The sequence below is a fragment of the Mesoplodon mirus genome (genome assembly GCF_964341445.2).
Source record: "Mesoplodon mirus genome assembly, chromosome: 6".
Taxonomy (NCBI): domain Eukaryota; kingdom Metazoa; phylum Chordata; class Mammalia; order Artiodactyla; family Ziphiidae; genus Mesoplodon; species Mesoplodon mirus.
Genome location: NC_138982.1, coordinates 81,669,851 through 81,690,948, shown reverse-complemented (window position 1 = coordinate 81,690,948; position 21,098 = coordinate 81,669,851). Strand labels below are relative to the sequence as shown.

General features: G+C 41.8%; 1 protein-coding gene across 1 annotated transcript; it reads right to left on the bottom strand.

Annotated features, from left to right (window-relative positions):
* Positions 1 to 44: 44 nt before the first annotated feature.
* On the bottom strand, positions 45 to 19,814 carry CD80 (CD80 molecule; the record flags this gene model as incomplete). Its single annotated transcript, XM_082625710.1, has 5 exons — positions 45 to 121; positions 1,351 to 1,464; positions 5,601 to 5,882; positions 10,662 to 10,979; positions 19,715 to 19,814. 5 exons carry the CDS (start codon positions 19,812 to 19,814, stop codon positions 45 to 47), a joined length of 891 nt encoding a protein of 296 aa, XP_082481836.1.
* Between the last annotated feature and the right edge of the window lie 1,284 nt (positions 19,815 to 21,098).

Genomic DNA, 21,098 nt, shown 5'->3' with positions numbered 1-21,098 from the left:
AGATACCTCGAGGTGTTCTGGTCAGCCCAATCCTTCCACAGATCCTATGTAGATGGGGAGATCCTTTCCATTTCCATGCTCTCCTTATTCCTCCTTCTCTCTCTCCATCTTGCAGCATGTCCTTGGAGACAAAGCACAAGCAATAAAAATCTAGGTAGGTAAGTTTCCCTTAAATCATGCCCATGTATTTCAGCAAACCTTCAACTGACTTAGAACTAGAGGAGTGGTTCTCAACCAGGGGTGATTTCCACAGCCACCACCACCGTCACCCCCCGGGGATGTTCAATGTCTAGAGACATCTTTGGCTGTCACAACAGGGGCAAGAGGTGCTATTGGCATATAGTGAGTGGGCGCTAGGGATGCTGCTAAACATCCTACAACGCACAGATCAGCCCCTAAAACAAAGAATTATACAGCTCCCAAAGTCAATAGTACTAAGGATGAAAAACTCTGAACCGGAGAGGTTCACAGTCTGTATTAGAAACATCCTTGAGCCCACCAGACCTCTTTATCCTACCCATGGGGTAGGTTGTTCATAGCAAAGAGTCTCTAGTCACTTCCTCGAGCCTTGACATTTTTTTGTGCTGAAAGTTGGGGAAATCAGCAGATGTTGGTCTTCTAATTTTCTTTGCTCAGTGTACAAGATTTCTACTCCAAGAAAGGTTGGTGTTCCTTCATGGTGACTATAGCCTTAGTGCTGGCCTAGCTGTTCCTCTTCATTTAATTACAGATGGAGGGTAGCATATGTGTAAAGCCAAAAATTTAGATTCATAGGAAGAAAAATCCTAGATATCTCTTCTTTCCTCACTCCTGATCTTTCATCCAAAAATAAATTCTGAAGAATTGAGAATTGGTAAAATCACCTGTGGCCATATAGTTGCTCAACTACATCTCATTAGTGCATCTTACCCTCCTCCAAGAAAATGATTCTTGCCCTTAAACCTTGTCATTCTGCCTTTCCTCCAATTCCAAATCAAAGATTAGACTATCACTTTGTATCAGATATGTTTTCAATTTAGTTAGCAAGCCTCAGTGTCTCCAAGAAAATATTATACATTTAGGGGAAAAATAAAAGGACTAAACTAGAATGTGTCTTGAGGGCAGTGATCTCTCATCTTTGTAACTCCAGTGCCTAGCAGAGTGCCAGGCACATAGTAGGTGTCCAAGAAATATCTGTCCAGTGAATGAACAGAACTTGCTGAGACAAGTAAAGGAGACACTAAAGTTTCCATAGATTTGCTCCAAAAATGAGAATAAAATAGGCTAAAACATCGGAGAGGTGCTGACCCATACTGGTAGAGTTTGGGTGTCCAGGAATTGAGGTCGTTGTGACAGTACAATATTACTTACTGCAGGACAGGTATGTTAGTGCTACTGCAATGATCACAGAAATCCCACATGCTGAGACTGAGATAATAATGGCCCAGAGCAGGAGCTGATTAGCAGAAGGGGCTGGTTTGGCTGCTGAAGGAAAAGAATAGTGTCAGCTCTAATGTGTTTCCAACTGCCTGATACCCATTCTATGCCCCCTTATATTGACACAACTGTAAAGCATTTTTCACTTTTTTGCCTGGTCAGCTCTCCAGAATGCAGCTTCCAGCATTTTTCTTGCATAACTCTTTAATCAGACACATACTTGTGGGCAACTAATACCAGATGTCAGATATTAAATATGAAAAAGAAAATTTGAACTTTTGCATCTACTGAGTTAAGTTGGCATAAAAAAAGATTCTCAGGAAAGCCTTTAAAAGCTATCTTGTCTTCGTATCTCATTTCTATAGCTGATATTACTACATATTGTTACTAATAGTTGATATTGTGTTCTAGATATACCTTATTTTACCTTCTCCAGCTCTGTCATGCCTTCTCCCTTTTAGGATGTCCTCTTTAACACACACACACAAACACACCCCTTACAGTAGCTGCCTAAAGCTACAGAAGCCACTTTGCATTCATTATCAGATACACATTTTTCATCATACAGCCTAGAGCTTCTGGAAGAATAGAAGAGACCCAGCAAAGAACCAAGCGTGGGTATGGCTTGGTAGTAGGTAGGATCATCCTGAAGGAGAGCTCTACAAACTGGCTATCAGCTGTAGAACACAGGGAACAGAGAAAAGACAGGGCACACGAGGAAGGATGCGGGTGGGAGTAGAAAGGTGTATGCGGTACTGCTGTCAGTCCCTCCTGCTCAGGATCAGCAGCTACACCATTTATTTTCAACCCCTTTGAGGAATAGTTAGCAACATCTGGAGAAGGGCAGGACACAAAAGGAATATTAGCAGCTCATCCTCTTCTGATTTCTCTGGAATGGCTTACAAATAAATATTGAGCATTTACTAAAGTACCATTTCTCATTTTTCTGATTACAAGCCTTGGGGATAAATTTCAGTCTTTAGCTTATTGGACTTCTCATCAGCATTCGGCCCAGTTGACACTTTTCCTCCTGGGACGTCTATGACACCACATTCTTCAGTTTCTGTTTGTTGTGACTCAGTTTTCTTTGTAGGCTCTTCTTCCTCTTCTTGTCCTTTAACTACTGTTGTTCCCCATGGTTCCATCTGTGGTCCCATTCTCCTCTCATTGGCCCCGGTAGTCATGGGGTGATCTCATCCACACCCAAGTTTGGAAACACCAGCTGATTTCTAAATCTGTATACCATATTTCTGATCTCATTTCTGAGCCCCAAATTTGTATTTCCAGCCGTTGACTATATGGTTGGATGCCAGCATCTCCACCTGACTAAGATTGAATTCAGTATCCATGTATTCTTTCCAAAGCATATCTACCACCCACATTCTCCCATTTCAATGAATGGCAACACCATCAGTGACCCAAATAAAAGGGGAGGCTTGCCTTTGTGCTCACTGCCCAGTAGCTCCCACTGACTTTCTATGCTGTACTGAGAAAATCTCTGCAACTGATTCCTTTTCTCCAAATCTCCTGCAGCAACCGCCTTCGTTCAGGTTTTTCTGATCTCCAACTTAGTCGCCTTTATATTGTCTCTTTGCCTCTGGTTTTCTAGGCTTTAATAATTCCTACACATTCTACCACAGTGATCATTATAAAATGCACATTTGACCATAGAGGACCTACTATTTAGAGACTAGGGAAAGTCGTTTTTTTATTTTTCTCTAAAACACCAGATTGGGTGGAGACATCGAGTGATTAGCAGGGTTGGCCTCTGCAGACCAGAATGACACCCAAAATAACAAAGAAGCTCTTGCTATTATCCTGGGAGTCTAGATGTTTCACAAGTTCCAACTCACTCCTGGCTTCCTCTCAGAGGTCACTCCTCATCCATCCTCAAGCCTCACTCAGCCTGGAAAGAAGGTATGTGCTTAAGAGAAAGAAGGGGGAACCAGTAGCAGCAAACCTGCTCTGTCGTGATGCCTATTAGGAACCTGGTAAGGCACCACAGGGCAGACCCCAAATCCCAAGGGCATAGTTGTGTGAGGACATCTGCACATATAGCTCATTAGATAGCCTGAGTGGGACTCCCTGATTCACCCCTTCCACACACACACATATCTTCCAGTACATCAAGGGTTAACAAATTGGGCAGGCCCAGGCTAAAAGAGCCATAGACCCAATCTGTTTAATTAATAAATTTGGGGTAAAGAGTGGGTATTTAAATAGTAAAGCTTTATTCACATTGACATAACTATTCCTATCAACTATACACCTAATTTATGTTTGTTTATGCAGTCACCCCTTGACCTCCCCCACAAATGTGTTATTTGCTTTTGACTCTAAATGATACTTGCCGTCCAGTTCATGAGATCTGAAGTATTTAAAGCTCTCTGACCACAAAGACAACACTGGTGCCTAGCAAGATGCTTGGTATGTGATAACTACTTAATAAAAACTGAATGAAAGAAGGAATGATTAAACACATACTGTTAATCATCTCTCCATTAGTCATTGGGAATGTGGACCAAATAGGACAAAGAACTAGTATTTTGAATTATCGTGAAAAGGGATACTGCTCATCCTTAGCATGAAGGAAGAATTGAGAGAAGGCAAAATAGGGAAAAGATGATAAAGCTGGGCAGTCTAAATCATCTCTAAATAATAGCTCCACCCTTTTATGTAAAGGACTACATTCTATCTCCTACAAGTTAACAAACTACCATGCACAGGCCAAACCTGGCTTACCACCTATTTTTTTAAATAAAATTTTGTTAGAACCCAGCTATGTCATTCATTTGTCTTTTCTATGGCTGCTTTCATGCTATAACAGCAGAACTGAGTTGTTGCCAGAGACCATATGACCTGTAAAGAATAAATATTTACTATCTGGCCCTTTTCTGAAACTTTTTGTCAACCCTTGCCTTAGAATATCATATGTACTCAGATTCCAAATATAAATGATGTCCAAAATAAAATATAATTGAAGCTGCTGTTACTAATTTGTGTAATACTGTCTACCTTAGTCATCATAATCTAAAATTGGTTAAATAATTATATATCAATAAAGTGACAAAAATGCAGAATTAATAAACTATTTTTACTATAGGATTCAAAATTCATTTTTATAAATTCTTTAGAATACATAAAAGATGATAGAGATGAGTTTGGACTATTAACAAAATCATGTCAAAATTTGGAGTAATTTTCCCCCCAAATTTTATCTCATTACCTATTGAGGAAAATAAAAAATCCACTCAAGATAGAAAGATCTAGAGTAAATCATTTACTAAGGTGAACTGCTAGACCATCTAAAATATCTCCTCTACTACAAGCAAAAATAAGAGGAAGATGTAAGACATAGTACACATAATATATTATACTCGATGTATAATTTTTTACTATGCAGCCACAAAACATATTGTTATAAGTGGGGCTAGGGGTGGGAGAGGCCTGGTGGTGCTCCATATAATCAGCCAAACAAGTTAGAAATGTATTTCAAGTATCTGAGTTCTTCTGTAATAACCCATTATGGGTTTAATATGCATAAATTTATAAAAGCCCAACTTTTTCCATTTTATATTTTCAGATGATTTCACCTCTTGGGGAAAGAAAATTGTATAAGTTTACTACATGTAAGGTAAACTATTTGGTTATGGTTTTGGTTAAAAATGACCAATTTTTTCAGGCATTGTCCTCAAGTAGTTTGTCATTCACCTTCTTTACTAGACTTGGTTCTAAATGAACCAGTAGTTCTTAAAAGGTACATTCACCCTCAAAAGACAATGATTTGACATCATGGGACCATGGGGAGGTGGCCCCCAAAATGAAAGTGCCAAAGCCCAGAGAGCAATTCCAAAAAGGACAATTCTTAGTGCTTTCAATCACAACAATATTGTTATAATAACTTCCTAAGATGTTGACTTGATGGATAGAACTTACTTGGATGTCTAAATTTTAGAATGTTTCTTAAAGAAAATAAAATTAGTCTAGTAACATTATAGTCAAACCTTGTACAGTGACCTTAATAAGTCATAGTAATACTTTCATTATCATTTTATTTGCATGTCTAAAAATACTGCAAAAAAATACTATCAGAGTCGATATACATAATTCTGTGATGCATCTGGCTGAGTTATTTTCTTTTTAGACTCTACACAGCAGAAACTTCCCAGAACAATATCACTTACATTTTTGCCAGTTGAAGGTCTGTGACACTGTTAAGCCTCCATACTTGACAAGACACACGAAGCTGTGGTTGCTTGTCATATTGAAATCCAGTTCACTGCTAATCGTGTAGAGCTCAGTTTCAGGATCCTGGGAAAGTGTTGTATTGGTAGAATTTAATTCTTCTCCATTTTCCAGCCAGGAAAGGTGAGGCTTTGGAAAACCTCCAGAGGTTGAGCAAATGATCCTTCTGATGTTAGGAGATGGATTTCCAAGATCAGTTATACTAGGGACAGGGAAGTCAGCTGAAGAAAGAACAAGGCTGTAAGTACATATCATTACATATTAGTGTGTGTGTTTATATTTTTAATAAATACCTAGCTTTAATAAGAATAATAAAATATAATTTGCAACTTCCCATAAGCCATTAATATTTATGTATAATCCAAAGACTAATTTTGGTTTGAATTGGTTATATCAATTCTTCATAAGGAGGTAGAAGGGCACTTATTAAAGAAAGAAGTAGGTTCATGTGAATAAATATTGACATAGTATCAATACTTGTATTTGCAAGAGGTGAAGAAAAAAATAATAGACAACACGTTAATGTTTCTTAGGTCTGGACATTATCTCATTTCATCTTTACAACAACCCTAGGAGGTAGCTTGTAGATCAAAAAAGGTCAAATATCAGTAATTTCATATGATTTAACCTAATACAATGTTTCACTTTATAAATAATCAAATTGAGGTCTAGAGAAATCGCAACCAACAAGTGGCAGAACTGGGATTTGAATTCAAGTTTTTCTGATACCAGACCTTTCCCTTCCCCTGACTTCTTTTCTTTTCTTTCTTTTTTTTTTAGAGCTTCAAACATTGCTGTTTTATTAAAACATTAAAAATAAGATTATATTGAAAAATATATTCTCAGAAAAATACTAATGCCATGGTATTAGAGATATAAGCAAGCAGATTATAATATGTCTGCCTTCTTTTCTTTTCCTTTCCTTTCCTTCCTTTCTTTTACTTCTTTTTCTTCTCTTTCTTCCTAATTTTTGAGGTATACAAAGTAGCTCTCTTTTATGTATCTATTTATTAATTCATACTATACTAAACACCTGGGAACCCACCGTCCAAACTGAGAACCAGAATATTGACAGTAACTTGTGTAAATCTACTTGTATGGTCTTAACTTTGCTGTCTCCCTACTTCTCACACCTGAGGTAACACTACTCTAAAGTTTGTTTAGCATTACCTTACCTTTTCAAACGTAGTCTTTAATCAGATAAACCTCTGTCCAGATTTTACACTATTGAGCCTGTAATCTCAACCACTGTACTTTACTGATTCCCTTGCTGTTCTCATATTCCTTATGAGGACAGAGAGACCTTCCTAATATTCCTCCAAGATACTTGAGGCACTCTTTCATTTGTGTATTTGCCCCTTAATAAGATACTTAATAAAATAAAGCAAAGCATAGTGAAATGACTGCAGAGAACACAGGAAAAAACTCCCCTCACCTCTTCCTCACTTATTGTTAGGCTTAAAGAATTTATACTTCTTAGCATAATGTGGGGAACCAATCCCCCCATACTTCAGCTCATATATTAATTTTCTTTTCAGAATTCAGAGTCTCACAGAGAGATGTAGTATAGCACAGTGGTCATCAAGACCAGGTTTTTGGTTTTGTTTTGGTTTTATTTATTTATTTTTGGCTGCGTTGGGTCTTCGTTGCTGTGCGTGGGCTTTCTCTAGTTGCGGTAAGCAGGGGCTACTCTTCGTTGCCGGGCACAGGCTTCTCATTGCGGTGGTTTCTCTTGTTGCGGAGCGCGGGCTCTAGGCACGCAGGCTTCAGTAGCTGTGGCATGCGGGCTCCAGAACGCAGGCTCAGTAGTTGTGGCGCACGGGCTTAGTTGCTCCACAGCATGTGGGATCTTCTCGGACCAGGGCTTGAACCTGTGTCCCCTACGTTGGCAGGCAGATTCTTAACCACTGCACCACCAGGGAAGTCCCAAGACCAGGTTTTGTATCCAGTTTTGCCTTTTAACACTGGGCCAATTACTTAACCACTTTTAGTCTTAGTTTGCTCATCTGTAATATGGGGATAATAGTACCTGCCTCCCAGCGTTGTAAGAATTAAATGACATTGTTAATATAAATCACATAGAACAGAGCCTGACACACAGGAAGTTAGTTAATAGACTAATGTGAGTCTTAAATTTGTCCTCTTTTTTATTTTTTTGCGGTACGCGGGCCTCTCACTGTTGTGGCCTCTCCCGTTGCGGGGCACAGGCTCCGGACGCGCAGGCTCAGCGGCCATGGCTCACGGGCCCAGCCGCTCCGCGGCACGTGGGATCTTCCCGGACCGGGGCACGAACCCGTGTCCCCTGCATCGGCAGGCGGACTCTCAACCACTGCGCCACCAGGGAGGCCTTTATATTTGTCCTCTTTTAAATGAGTTCCCTCATTTAAATCAAGTTGCCCGGTGAAAGCTTCCAGGACTGCCTGGTGGCACAAAATTATGACAAGTGACTATAAATGCCAAGAAAAAGAAAAACTTGGATGTGGTTAGGGATAGAGTCACCTTTCTTTTTTGAATTAATCCTGTTCCTAAATTAAGTTTGACATTTTCTCGAGCCATTTTTAGTTGACATTATTATTTTTTACTCCTTTAATTTTTCCTAAAAGATCAAATAATTACACTGGTAGCTAACAACAAGAATATTCTGTTTGTTTCTCATAACATCAGTATGTCATGTTATAACTTGGAATAACAAATCCAAGTAACTCATATCCTAATTATGATTCATGTTCATTTCTTCACTTCGCTTTTCTAAGAAACATTTAACCACAAGAATGCCACTAACACCAAGGATCATATTAAAAAACATCTTTTCAAGGTCTGGCTGGGCTTAGAACAGCCTAAGCTCTGTCTCCTATCCCTTCTATAAGGTGATCTGTTTAGAGTAACAGCTCCTAAGGCTTTGCAAGACTGTGAACCATCAAAGAATTATTCTTTTGTCTCTCATTTTAATCAATTAACCCAAATTTTCACCACTCTTAATAGGTAGGGTAAGAATATCTTATTAGGAAAGGAAAAGGTGCATATGCTTTAGAAAGGTAAAAATCCATTAACCTAGTTAATATGTTAACTAGTATAGCTAGCTCCTCAAATGCGCTGCTTGATGAAGGCTTTCATCCATTGATACTATGCTGCTATTATATCATTTAGAAAATTAGAGAAAGCAACTTGTCCCAGTTAGCCTGAGACTTTCTCAGTATTAGCACTGAAAATCTCATGTCCAAGGAAACCCCTCAGTCCTGGGCAGAATGGGCAGTTGGTCACCTTGGCCTTGCTTCTCAAACTGCGATCCTCAGCAGCAGCACAGGACTCACCAGGGAGCTTGTTAGAAGTGCCAGACCTGCTGCATTTGAATCTGCATTTCAACAACATCCCCAAGTCATAGGCACCTAATCATTTGGGAAGCACTGTTCTAACTGACTCAATTGGAAATACCAGAATTGGTTCTGTGTCTAATTAAGCAAGTAGAATTTCCATTTTTGTCTTCCCTTACCTGATTTTGGTGCCCCACTCTCCTTTTTGAGGCCCTCAGCACTCCCATGCTACCACTTTAGCTGTCCTTGGTCTCCTACGATAACCTGCTACTAGGGCCTGTCCTCCCTGAAACTCCGCCTCGTCTCCTTGGAGTTTCTTCTTTATCTTTCTATCAAAATGTACATGTACTAGGGGCTTCCCTGGTGGCGCAGTGGTTGAGAGTCCGCCTGCCGATGCAGGGGACGCGGGTTTGTGCCCCAGTCCGGGAGGATCCCACATGCCGCAGAGCAGCTGGGCCCGTGAACCATGGCTGCTGAGCCTGCGCGTCCAGAGCCTGTGCTCCACAACGGGAGAGGCCACAACAGTGAGAGGCCCATGCAACGCAAAAAAAAAAAAAAAAAAAAGTACATGTTCTGAGTCTACTTCTGTCTGGATATTCTGTTAGAGAACTAGCTATGTATCTAATGTAATTAACTAATACAGGCTAATATGTCTGTGGTGCCATCTCCCCCAGGGAACACATTTTTATCTTTAACAGGGATCTTGTGGGGAAAAAAGGTTGAGATTAGCAGGAGAGGCTATAATAGTGGGAATTCCAGGAATCGGCGCAGGTCTGAACTTTGGAGGAAGTGGGCTTCTCAGAACCCCTCACATCTCACCACCATATGATCATTCGCTCTCTCCGTGGTTAGGCAATACACAGAGTGAAGTTCAAGATAATTCCATGTAAATTTGGCTTACCTCCTAAGCTTTAGGTATGATCTGGATGTTACAGCTAAAGAGTCAACATAACTGAAGACCAAAAGCAGGGAAGAACAGTGAAGACTTCACTAAGGATCCACTTAAGTTAACTGATATCAAGGTTAATTATTATCTTTTATTAAAAGGTTTGAGCCTTTCCACTAAAGCCTCAAGTGCCCAGGAAGAAAAAGAGATGTGTTTGAATTTCAAGTATGAGGGAATGGCCAAGGGCTGCCATTTCTCAATGAGGGCTCAGGATACATTAGTATCCTCTAGCAGTATCACCTGTGGTTAAGTCACGGCTCCTTCCTACCCTGCCCTTCACAGTTCTCTAACACCTAACTTTGTAGGAATGACCGTTAGAGGAGAGCTTCAAATATACAATAAATATAATAGAACAATAGCCATAGTATTTATGCCTGCGTTGCTCTTATACCTTTCAACATACTTTACAAGAATATATTACTGGATCAAATCCAGTTAATAGTATAGCTACATCAAATCAAATGTGTCCCTTTATGATTCAGAAGATACTTCAGGTCATCATAGTGCTCCAGGGTGATTGTCATGAACTTGGATTGTCAACGTGCAAGAAATGCAACTAATAGCTATTTCCAGGACATCCTGAGAAAGCAGTTAGGGTTCACTGTAAAACTAGAGACTCAACCCTAAGAAATGAAGTGAGATACACCCCTCTTTGGTAAAATTTCCACTTAAATCAATAGGAGTATGTCTTTAAGGGCATCTAGAGTCTGCCGGCTTATTGAAAATCAGAAAGTTCCACTGACCTCTGACCATTAACTTCACCGAAGTCAGGTGCTTCAGTTTGTAAGACCCTTTCTCAGGCTTCTGAATAACACAGGTGTAGGTGCCATTGTCCGACAGGCGCAGAGCCAGGATCACAATGCAGAGGTTATTGGTGACGTCAGTGATGGTGCGGTTCTCGTACCTGGGCCACACCTTCACTTTTCCAGACATGACAGCCAGCACCATTTCATTATCCTTTTGCCAGTAGATGCGAACTCTCTTCAGTTCTTCAGTGGATATGTTGTAATCACAGGATAGCATTGCTGCTTCTTTCACTGTTTTGGTCACCTGGATAACGCCTATGGAGAGACAAACAGAACAAGATCTTATATCTACTAAATATAGATGCCTACACAAGCAAGAATTTGGAGCTGACGGTAACAGAATTGAGTGTTGTATCCAGTACCAAGCAGTATTGGAGTGTTCAGTTTGATTTTGGTTTCTTTGGTCCCCAGTGCTTTTTTTCTCCATTTAAAAAAATGTGATTAAAAAATAACATAGGGCTTCCCTGGTGGCTCAGTGGTTGAGAGTCCGCCTGCCCATGCAGGGGACACGGTTTTGTGCCCCGGTCCGGGAAGATCCCACATGCCGCGGAGCAGCTGGGCCCGTGAGCCATGGCCGCCGAGCCTGCGCATCCGGAGCCTGTGCTCCGCAGCGGGAGAGGCCACAACAGTGAGAGGCCCGCGTACCGCAAAAAAAATAAAAAAATAAAAAATAACATAAATTTTACCATCTTAACCATTTTTAAATGTACAGCTCAGTAGCATCAAGTGTATTCACATTGTCGTGAAACAGAACTTTTCCATCTTGCAAATCTGGAACTCTGTATGCGTTAAACCACTCCCCTTTCTCCCTCCCCCCAGCCCCTGGTAACCACTACTCAACTTTATGTTTCTATGAATTTTACTACTTTAGATACCTAATATAAGTGGAATCATACAGTATTTGTCTTTTTGTGACTGGTTTATTCCACTCAGCATAATGCCCTCAAGGTTCCTCCATGTTTTACATGTGTCAGAATTCCCTTCCTTTTTAAGGATATGATGATAATGACTAATATTCCATTGTATGTATATACCACATTTTCTTTATCCATTTGTCTGTCCATGGACAATGAGAGAGAAGGCACACTAGTCCCAAAAGAAGAAGGACTTTAGGAGACCTAGCATATGAGTGCCAACTACCAGTTAGACAATGTTATCAGTCCCACAGGGATAGGGAAGTCATAGTTAAGGAATGTGAGATTTTGAAGGAATTTCCCTGATCATTTTGGTGGTCTTATTTTACAGATGAGGAGACTAAGCCCAGGAAAGGAAACTGCCCCAGTTTTGCAGAGAACTTTTTGGGCCACTCTCCTTGTTTAATGGTTTCCCCAATTTGAGGCCCAGTTCTAGGATAAGTAAGCCAGCACTGCCTGCTCCCAGCTGGGCTCCATCACTGGGCTCTTTTGCTTTGAGAAACAGTCCTTTTCCTTCCAGGCCTGGCTTGACCCCATGATGTCATTCTGAAATGACTCTCCTCATCCCCACCTGACAAGGCCTTGGTTACTCCTCTGGACAATTTCTGCCCTCTCTAGCTACCCTAAACAGATGGATATCTTGTCTTTATCTCCCTTGGCTATCTGCAATCCACACAACAGGTGCCCTACAAACTAGTTTTGCTAGAAGGTCCCCGTTTAAAACACTTGCCCATTTCCCATCAGCATATCGCAGAAATATCAATATTTCAGCATCCAAACTCCATCTTTTTGTTATTTCCTAAGCACTCATCAGTAGCACCAAAATCCCTGTCAGACTATATTTTCTGGTTTTTTTGGTTTAGAAGGGATACTGACTTTTCCTATGCTGTGCTTGACCTAAAAGCAGAGTTCCTCTAAAGCCCTGGTGCTTTCACAACTGACCACCCCCCTCAAACCCCCCAGTGCTACCATGTTGCGTCTTCCCTTTGGTATCTTCCAGAGCCACACAGAACCCCTGGGCAGGCCCATGTCTCACTAGGATAGGGATCTCACTTCCAGGCCCACTCTCCTTGGGCAGTAGGATTATGGGACACTAACACCTCTCCATCTCACCAGCTATTCTACCTGCCTCCATCAGACTGGATGTGGCCCTACCGCAGCATTTAGGAAGAGAGTATTGTGATGGCAGGTATTTTCACAGCAGTGTGAAGTACCTTGGAATGATCGAAGGCACTTCTTCTGACAATCGTGCTGAACATTGCCAGCCCTAGATTTAGGGAATATAACTGAAAAGGGGGAAATAAATGAAAAGGTATACTTGAGGGGAGCAAAGAATAGCTAAATAACCCAAACTCTCTTTAAAAAGAGATACAATGAAAGCAAAATGGTATGTAGAAGGTGCATGGACTACGGATTCCTGTTGATTTGGGGTCTAGTCCCAGCTCAGCCATTTTCTGATTAACCTGTTTCCTCATCTGTAAAAATGTTATGATGCCTACCTCTCAGGATCATTGTAAACTTAAATTCAAATAAAATGATATAAATGGAAAAGTCCCTAGTACATAGCAGGTCTTCCGTAAGAGTTTCCTTTCCTCTCTCTCCCTCCTCTCACCCCCAACGTGTACCTTTTGGTCTCTTTCATCTCACTCAGGGGTTATGTCAGACACATGGAACCCTGGTCTTGCTATGGGCCAGACAGACCCCATGATAGAAAGCAGCTCGCTCCTCTGGGGTCCTAAATAACTGTATCTTTCCTGTGCCCTGTTTATTCCCACCCAAAAAGAATCCAGAATTTCTAACTCATTTTGACATGTGGTGACATTAGCAAAAAGAAATCTTAACTGAAAGTGAGCTAACTTCAATCATAGTTCTTAAGGAGTTTTTGTCCAGCCATCTGAGGAGAAGTGTGGGTGTTTGTCTAAAGGTCAACAGCAAACCATCAATGGGCTCTTCGACGTTCCTATGTGAGATCCCCTCACCAGACACTGGTGCTGAGGAAGAACCAGACTGAAAAGAGGAACCAAAAATCTTCTGGGCAATTCCCACCAGGACCTGGCTTCCATACTCAGGGACTGCTACACGCGTTTACAAGAAAACAGTCGAAAGATTTATGAAGGGCTTTGTCCACTTCAGTGGTTCTAGAGGGAAAAGTCAGGTCTCAGCATTACTGCCGAAATAGCTGGATTTTGAGCTTGCTTTGCCATTTTACTAACTGGCCTACCTAAAAACATGGGTTGAGGTTTCTGTGAGGGAATGCAAGTAAAACCTTACATGGTGCAAGGCACACGACCCGGACCATTGTCTTCCCAAGACATCCACACAGCCCCGTCCCTTGCTTCCTTCAGGGAAGGTGTCCCCTTGTGGTGAGGGGGACCCTCACCTGACCCCACCCATCCTGCCACTTGTTAGCCCCTTGCCCTGATTTATTTCTTGCCCTGATTTCTTTCTCTTCGAGCTTGTCTCCAGCTGCTCTATATCAGCTGGAGTTACTTTGGGGTCCATGAGAGTAGGGTCTTTATCTGTTTTGCTTGTTGCCATATCTGCAGAACCTAGAATGGGGCCTGGCCCATAGTAGGTGCTCCATAAATATTTGCTGAATGCCTGGCTAAGCATTAGGAGATGAAATCTGGTTCCACCGCTGTGCATTAGAATCATAACCTTTAACAAGTTGATTAAACTCCTTGGGCCAAGGTATAATTTCTGAAAAATGGCATAATACTATCTCCCCGACTTACTTCACATAATTACCATGGGGGTTACATGACACCCAGAGGTAAAGTGTTTTACTAACTGTAAAAGCTATACAGATTTCTTTCATGGGGCTATTTCTCTCAGACACAGCACCTCACATGTTGAATCACACCCAGGATGTGGCCAGAATCACTGTGGTAACCGGCTGACACTTGCACTGAGTCAAGTCCCCAACCCCTGCCTTTCCTGACCACTTCAACTCTCCACCGATAAACCCCCAAGAGAGGGAACATTTTGCCAACAAGCGTAGTGGTCACTAGTTTTAGACAAATAATGTACCTCTCAAAACTCAATCTACAATGGAATATTATTCAACCAAAAAAGCATGAAGTACTGATACTTACCACAACATGGATGAACCTTGAAAACATTATGCTCAGTGAAAGAAACCATACACAAAGGCCACATATAATATAACTCCATTTAGAAGAAATGTCCAGAGTAGGCAAATTCATGGAGACAGAAATTAGATTAGTGGCTACCAGGAGACAGGGCAGAGGGAATGGAGAGGGACAGCTGATGGGTATGGAGTTTCTTTTTAGAGGGATAGAAATGTTCTGAAATTAGATAGTGGTGATGGTTTCACAACAGTGTGATTATACTAAAAACCACTGAATCGTACACTTTAAAACAGTGAATTTTATATCACTGCAGGGGGAAAAAAACCATACAGGACAACTGGGAGATACAATAATAAAATTTAATGTATAGCTTTAAGAAAATAAGAACCCAAGCTAGGAAGCCATGAGTCTCCCCTAGTCCCTCCAAACTAGAGGAAGGCAGTGTGGACACTGGGCCGGCCACAATGCCCCTTCCTCGGAGGTGAACCCCAGCAATGGTCAGCAGGGCTGCACCACCGCTTCTCCTAAAGGAGAAAGAATCAGGTGCGCACAGCAGCTTATATCACCGTGTACCGTAATGTATCTCACTGAGGACCTTGGTGTGCTTTTTAAATAAAGGTTTTCCCTGACTCTAGAAGAAACACACATTAAATTTGCAAAGAATGAAAAATACAGAAACGCATAAAAGTCACCTATAATCCCACCACCTGGAGATTTACTGTTAATGGTCTGTGTGACCTTTAACACAAAGGAAGTGACCTTTTGGGGCCCTTCTAAGTGCTTTCGATTAAGTGAACCAGCATCCACGGGGCTTGTGTGGGCCCCAGGCTGGGTGCTGGGCACACAAGGAGGCTAAGAGGTATCTGCTCTCCACAGGTGACAGATTTAGACTTGTCACCTGATTTTTACATTGCTGCCAACTTTCTCTCCTCTATAGGCCCAGCCTATATACTCGTTATAAATCTGATCCTTACTTCTGTGTGTCTCCCTAAACAGTATATGCTCTAAAATGCTCAGGGACTTCAACAGTTGATATCACAGTAGTCACAGCAAGAAGCGTGGCTTTCAGGACACCTTGGCCAACAGCATGCAGACAGAACATGGTGGGAGGGGAGAGGCTTTGTTTACAGTGGCACGCTGAGGGCACTCTTTTCTCTAGCTCAGTGTTCCTCATGCCACAGAATTCCAGGCCAACACCTATCCTGCATCCCTGGCCTACTCCTACCCGAGGCCTCTCCCCTCCCCTGAGAGCTGTGTCTTCCTGAGAGGACCCCAGCTCTGAGGAAAAGCTGCCCATGTTAGACAACCACCAGTCTCTGGAGCACATGAGTCCAGTGTTTCTGCCTCCACAAACGAAACTAGAAGTGGAGAGGAGCCCTGCTGCTCCCACCCTGTGCAGGAAAGAGAGGTCCCCTGTCCTGGGCAGCAATGGATGGGGTGTCAGAGGGAAGTGCAGCTTTCCTACACAGGAGAGGAAAGGAGAGGGTAGTGTGCAAATCCCCTGCCCTGAACAAAGTCCTCCGTGATTGCACTCCACTCTCTTTGTCCAGTCTTGTCTCCCACAGGCCAGGCACAATCCACACCTGCACTTCAGTCTGGCAAATCCTCACCAGTTCTACGTCATCCACATTCTCCAATCCCTCCATCTCCCTCCGATCCCATTCTTTTCATCGAAGCTATCATCAAGTACTATAAGCTACTAAATGGTTTTGGCAGTCACTATGGCTGCCCTACAAGCCATTCTTTATGCTTCAGCAACACCATTTTTAAAAAAATATATCATTTAGAGCTTTACTACTAAAGCTAAAGGTCTGTGGACCAGCGGCATCAGCATCACCTGGCTGCTTGTTAGAAATACAGAAATGCAGGCCCGTCCCCAGGCCCACCTAAGCAGAAACTACATTTTAAAAAATATATACAGACTTTACCTTTTAGAGCAGTTTTAGGTTCGTGGCAAAATAAACGTAAAGTACAGAGAGTACCCGTATACCGCCGCCCCTGCATGGGCACAGCCTCCGCACCACCGATATCCCGCGCCAGAGTGGTACGTTTGTGACAGTCGATGAAGCTACACTCACACATCACTATCACCCAAAGTCCAGTTTACACCAGAGGTCACTCTTGGCGCTGTACATCTTATGGGTTTTGACAAATGTGTAATGACATGTATCTACCATTACAGTATCATACTGAGTATTTTCGCTGCTCTAAAAATCCCCTGTGCTACATGGAACTCTGCTCAACATTCTGTAATAACCTAAATGGGAAAAGAACTTGGAAAAGAGTGGATATGTATAACTGAATCACTTTGATGTACATCTGAAACTAACACAACGTTGCTATGCAACTATACTCCAGTTAAAAAAAAAAACAATCCCCTGTGCTAGAAACTGCTTTTTAACAAGACCCCCAGGTGATTGGCATGTATAATTAAAGTGTGAGCAGCACTGGTATAGACCGTGTCACTCCCCTGCTTCAAATCCTCCTATGGCTTCCCAGTGCCTCCAAACAACATTCAGATCCCTGGCCTTCAAGCCCTATGGAGTCTGGTCCCTGCTCCCTGCTGCCCCAACACTGCCCACCTTCACTTCCTTGCTCCTGCGTGTCCCTCACATGCTGCTCCTTCCGCCTTCACCCAGATCACTCTCACCACTGTCCCCGCTGGCAGAGAAACAGAGAGTTTCTCGGTCATTCTTTTTTTTTTTTCATTTTTAAAATTTATTTTATTGAAGTATAGTTGATTTACAATGTTGTTAATTTCTACTGTACAGCAAAGTGATTCAGTTATACATACATATATTCTTTTTCATATTCTTTTCCATTATGTTTATCACAGGATACTGAATATAGTTCCCTGTGCTATACAGTAGGACCTTTTTTTTTTTTACATCTTTACTGGAGTATAATTGCTTTACAATGGTGTGTTAGTTTCTGCTTTATAACAAAGTGAATTAGTTCTACATATAGGTCATACATTCATTTGAATGATTGATTAATCTTCATCTTCTTCCTAATGACTGTAAATTTCATGAAGGCAAAAGCCAAGTCAATTTTGCTCACAACTTGTCCCCAGGACCAAGAAAAGTGTCTTGCACATAAGAGATGCTCGGTGTTTGTTGAATTCATAAATGATTAAACAAAAGAATAAACCGGACTCACCCTGACTCATCCTTACCTCTGTGCATTTGTTCATGCTACTGCTCGGCCCGGAATGCTGCTGCCATCTGCGTCCTCCACCGTAAAGCCTGCCCTGCTGCTGCAGCCCACCCTGGTCCCAGCTTTCCCAGGTCTGGGGCGCTTACAGTCAGGGCCAGTCACTTCACTGCTCTTCACTTGCTTGTGGGTTTGTTTTGCCTTCTCCAACTAACATACTCACATCTCTTTGAGGGCAGGAATCCCAGGCTCAGTTTTTAAGGCCCACCTGATACACAGTAGGTGTTCAGACAAAAGAAACTCATGGATTCCTTTGTTGACTCAGTATAGCAACAATAAAATCTGAATGTAGCTGTAGAACAAGGTACTTTCTTAAATATCTTTCTTTAGCTCAAAGTTCATTTCCTTCCATTTGCCCCTGATTAATTTTTCTGGTATAATTGCTATAGCCTTGGTTTTAATTTTCTTTTTATACTTTCTCTCTTTTTTATTGTTTCTTTCTCTCTCCTCACCCCCCTTCCATCTCTCTCTCTCTCTCTCTCTCTCTCTCTCTCTCTCACACACACACACACACACACACACACACACAGACACGCTTGCACGCATGCATGCACACATACCACATTTCTAGGAAGCCTGTAAATTTCCTTCTAAATCTTTTAAAACTCATTAAGATCCCCCAGAAGAGTCTAGATTGGGAGTGCTGCCCCCGACTACCCAGAAGAAAATTGTAACTGTTGGAAATATTACTGTCCATCAGATACACAAAATCTGATGTGAAACTTGACTCATGGTTCTCTTGGTTCAGCAGCAGTGTAAAATAGCAAGTTTTCCAGCTCAGGACAGACAATGTACAAATACCAGAGTCACAGTAATCCCTTCCCTCCAGTGCCCTCCCTCACACCTTAGTCATTCTGGGTGATGGCTGCAGTTTTAAGTAACCAACGCTTAAGACAAGGCCCTTTGATATTCTGCTCTTTGCAGATTAGGAAATGCTGCAGGAGGCAAAGGCTCCTCTTTATTTTGATGAAACCAGGTAGTATGCTGCTCAGCACAAAGCAGATCTTTTATTTGTTCTGACTTAAAAAAAAAAAGTCAGAGCCACTCTGTCAGCAGGATCAGCACCACCCTTCCCAACAGCCCCCCAAGTTCAGCACCTGAGATGGAAAAAAAGCCTCCAGAAGTCAAAATATTCTTTGTAGGACACACCTGAAATACCTATATAGTAAGTTAAAAATAACTCAAAATATGATTTGTGCTAAATCTGATACTACTTAATGTCAGATGCCTGTGTTGACAAAGGGCATCAGCACCTAAAGCATAAAAATAAATATTGAGAAAATTTTAATATTAAGAAGATTGTATGTTACAACTATCAATACTTTCTTTTCCCCCTTCAACTTGGAAAGAAGATCATCATTGTTTGGTTTTAGAAGCAGAAGACTTTAGCTGTGTTGTCTCATAGAAATGTAGTTTGGGAACCAGAGCCCAAGGCCAGTGCCTTAGCGTTTCACAAAATGTAAATAAGCACCTAGTGGAAGAGATCACAACTCAAGGCTGTCCTTCTGAATCAGCTTTTGGCTTTGTTAAAATAACACTGCCCCACCCTTCCTTTAAGGTCTGTGTTCTCGAGCTAACTTGGCCACTGGCTTGCTGTGTGATCAAGGGCAGTTCCTTTAACCTCTCTGGACATGTTTTCTCAGCCCGAAAATGAACTGAAATACCCTGAAGGTCCCTTCTCTCTCACAGAAGGAGGCAGCACAGAGAACACCATTTCCTCTCTCTAAACCCTGAAGCAGTGGACTCAGTCAAGTTCCTGGAGGTTGCTTACCTGAACAGAAGTAAAAAAGACCAGCCAGCACCAAGAGCTGAAAGAGCTTGAGGTATGGGCGCTTGGGTGGGAGTGTTCCCCACTTCAGTGTGTGATCCATGGCTTCTGCTGATGAGGATGGAAAACAAAAGCAAACAATTTCAAGCCAAATGAGACTCGGGCACCTCACAGCTTACACCAGGCAAGGCAGAAGACAATTCAATTGCCCCACACAGAGGGTTCTTTCGCAGTGTTTGCAAAACACACTGAGGAGAGGCTGGATGGTGTACCTGGGTGTCCAAACTCCTAAATATAAAATATTATGGATTTATTTTCACAACCTGAAAAGGAAAAAATAAAAGTCACCCAGGAAGGAAGACTGGCCCACCATGGGATGTAAAACCTGTTAGTTGCCCGCCTGAAATGAGTCAGGGATCGTAATCTGAGCAAACTCTATATCACGGCACAATCTCGAGGGAAAAGCAAAAATTGGCGGACCTCTGGGGAGGTGACCCTGCCTGTGCATGCATGTTCCAAGAACCAACCACCAAGCTCCCAGTGCCAGAAGGGATGATGAAGACTGTTAGAAACACAGAGAACTAACTATAAGGGCCCTGGATATCAGCAAGCCCACCCATGAAAGCTTGGACTCTCTTCGGAACATACCGAAAACACAGAGCACCGGGAAGGGCATATTTTGTCCAAGGCATTACTTAAGTCACGAAACTACTTCTTTCTTAATATATTAACATAGAAAAAAAAGTGTTCCCATTTTTGAATACTTCTACACAAAGAATATGTCTTAAAGCGGTAGAGGATCTCAATCAACGGAAAAGTGTCAGTAAAAAAGGAAGAGAAAAGACATGCTGAAAACATTACTTATTTATATTATGTACTATAATGTGAGGAAGCTGATTTTTTTTTTTTAGTAAATATATTAAACTTTAGGAATAAAAATGAAAGCTGTGCTCCTATGAGATCCTCTCAGATTGCCACCAGAGACATAGTCTAGTGCTACCCGGGAAATGTTTGGGACCCCTCTTTGAGCCAGTTTTTCAGCCAAACTGGATTGTTTTTTATCAGCCACACTCCACTTTTAGTCAGGATTAGCTTGGATTCACTTGTTCATCAGAATTTTGCTGGTTTTGGAAAACTCAAATTCAGCCTACAAAATTAATATTTTCTACCACCTAGGAAACTTAAAATAATGGGCCATAACTCTGATGATGATTCTCCAAGTATGTTGGAATAAGAGACCCCCGAAGGCCCTTTGAGGGGGAAAGTATGCATCTTGGAGGTAAGAGAGATGGTATGTTTGTTTAAAAAGCTGTCAGGTTGTTGGTCACTAGGTCTATCAAGCTATCCCATATTAAGATAATAGTAAATGTACTTACTTGCTGAAGAA